This window comes from Belonocnema kinseyi, chromosome 2, assembly GCF_010883055.1.
Source record: "Belonocnema kinseyi isolate 2016_QV_RU_SX_M_011 chromosome 2, B_treatae_v1, whole genome shotgun sequence".
Taxonomy (NCBI): Eukaryota; Metazoa; Arthropoda; class Insecta; order Hymenoptera; family Cynipidae; genus Belonocnema; species Belonocnema kinseyi.
This window is the reverse complement of record NC_046658.1, coordinates 55,396,111-55,398,280: the sequence shown is the minus strand read 5'-3', so window position 1 is coordinate 55,398,280 and position 2,170 is coordinate 55,396,111. Positions and strand designations below refer to the sequence as shown.

At 28.2% G+C, this 2,170-nt stretch overlaps 1 protein-coding gene across 1 annotated transcript; it reads left to right on the top strand.

Moving 5' to 3' along the window:
- Window positions 1-451: 451 nt before the first annotated feature.
- LOC117167583 lies at window positions 452-1,696 on the top strand. The gene is made up of 5 exons (XM_033352635.1): window positions 452-536; window positions 610-706; window positions 813-895; window positions 1,002-1,113; window positions 1,187-1,696. Exons 1-5 carry the CDS (start codon window positions 492-494, stop codon window positions 1,297-1,299), a joined length of 450 nt encoding a protein of 149 aa, XP_033208526.1. The 5' UTR covers window positions 452-491; the 3' UTR covers window positions 1,300-1,696.
- Window positions 1,697-2,170: the final 474 nt, after the last annotated feature.

The following is a 2,170-nucleotide window of genomic DNA, read 5'->3' as shown; positions in this document are numbered from 1 at the left end:
GAAAATACAGTAATTATATATAAAATTCTCTTCTGATTCAATATATAAACAAAAAATTATAAATGTATATAAATAGACTTTGAAATAATTATAATAATATATAAAATTAGAAAAAAATATGTATAAATTATTATGCAATTGAATGTTTTTTATTGCGATTGAGTTTGGAGCATTAGTGTATAAGTGTTGGACATTTTACCAAATTTTGAAAAATACATTCAAATAACTTACCCATAAAAAAACTTAAAATTTTCAAAAATGTCTTTAAGGCTGATCGTCTTTTTTACGAATCCTTTAGCATTTTTGCAAAACATAATACCATAAACAAGAACCCAGCGAAACAGTTTCATTAAAGTTGAAGGGGGTCGGGTTTCACGGATATGCAATTTCAAATATAATGACCCATAATTATTTGCCAATCAACTTTTGCATACTTCCTGCCGAGATATGCAGTATTTTGGTAGATTGATACTTGTCTCAGAGTAATAAACATGAAGCTCCAAATACTTTCAGCTGTTCTATTACTTCTTCAAGTGGTAAATAAGAGTGAATAATTCTTTTATTATTATTTATTTTCCCGTATTCATATAAGACTTTTTTCATAAACAGACAAGTACACTTTGTTTTGTCAGAATTCGACGTATGGAATCAGACGTGCGACTAGAACATTTTACTGAGTGTAAAAAACAACTTGGAGTATCAGATGGTGAGAACTATAATTAATATTGGTTTTATTTAACAATAAATTGATTGAAGATAAGAATCTTTATTTGTGAAAATTTTCAATAAATAAAATTATTGTTCCTATATAGAAATTATCAGAACTACCGAGAATTATTGGCAGGCCGAAAAGTTGAAGTGCTTGATGGCTTGTATGTTTGAGAAAGACGGACTTGTAAGTTACGAATTTCAAGTATATTGGTTTAACAATTGAAGCGATTTCTTATTTCTAATTTGAAATACCAACCGGATTTCATCGTATGATTAATAATATTTTGTAGTGGGGTGCCGATAGAAAGTTTAATATAGACCAATTCATGGAAGAATTTGCAGAAGACACTGAGCTTGAATCTAAGAAAGCAGCAGCATTAAAAGAAATTTGCTTTGAAGAAGGTGCATAAAAATTTCAATTAAAAAAAAGGGAACTTATAATGATATTTATTATAATAGTATTTTAATCTTACAGCTAAAGTACACGACGAATATTGCGATTTTGCTAACACTCTCTTTAAATGCTGTATCGAGACATACGAAAATTTCGAAGCCAAGGAACGCAAGGAGTCAAAGAAAGCATCATAAATATATTCCAGTTTCCAAAACCAGAAGAGAATTTCGTTTGGAAGTTGAATTATTTAGAATAATTTAAGAAATTATAATGCAAGGGTAATGTGAATTCTTACAGGTATACACAATTTGGTTTTTCTAATATTTTATATGTGTAGAGGTAAACTAAGATAAATACATACAATCTATAGCGCAAATAAATAATTGAATCAGTTCACTGTAATGAGTATAACTATCAGGTATAGTTCTAGTTTGAAACGAATTAGACTTACTCTGTTAGAAACCACGCCCACGCATTGTAAAACTTACAATTGATCAGCTGCTCTCCTATTGTATTCGAAAAGCTCTATACCAGGTATAAATAGGACACTATTAGTCGAAAGTATTACAGATAATAAATTATAAACGGATTTCAGAATATTCTAAAAGAATATAATAACACTTTATAATAAGTCTCATAAATCAACCATATTTGCACTATTAAAGGAATTTAACAAGAGTTCAAGATTGTTTAAAATCGGTCAGTCAGCTTCTATTCATAAAATTAACATTTTGGTCTAATTCATTAGTGCGAAAATTTCCATTTCTCTCTCTAAATTCTAAGTTCTAAACGAATATCGTTCGTAATATTTCATTTTATCTAAAGTTCGAGAGAAAATTTTATAAATTAGAAGTACTATTATTTTCTCGGCATAAAGTAATTGTAGGGTGATCGAAAAACTTCATTTTCAAAATTGCCTGACTTTTCCCCAATTTTTCTCTGACCAATTTTTCATTTTCCTGACCATTAATCTTCAGTAACCAGAAATTTATTCTTGTAAAATGTTTAACAAAGAATCTTTTTATAATTGGCATAAAACAATTACAGTGTAAAATTTAAAACTTT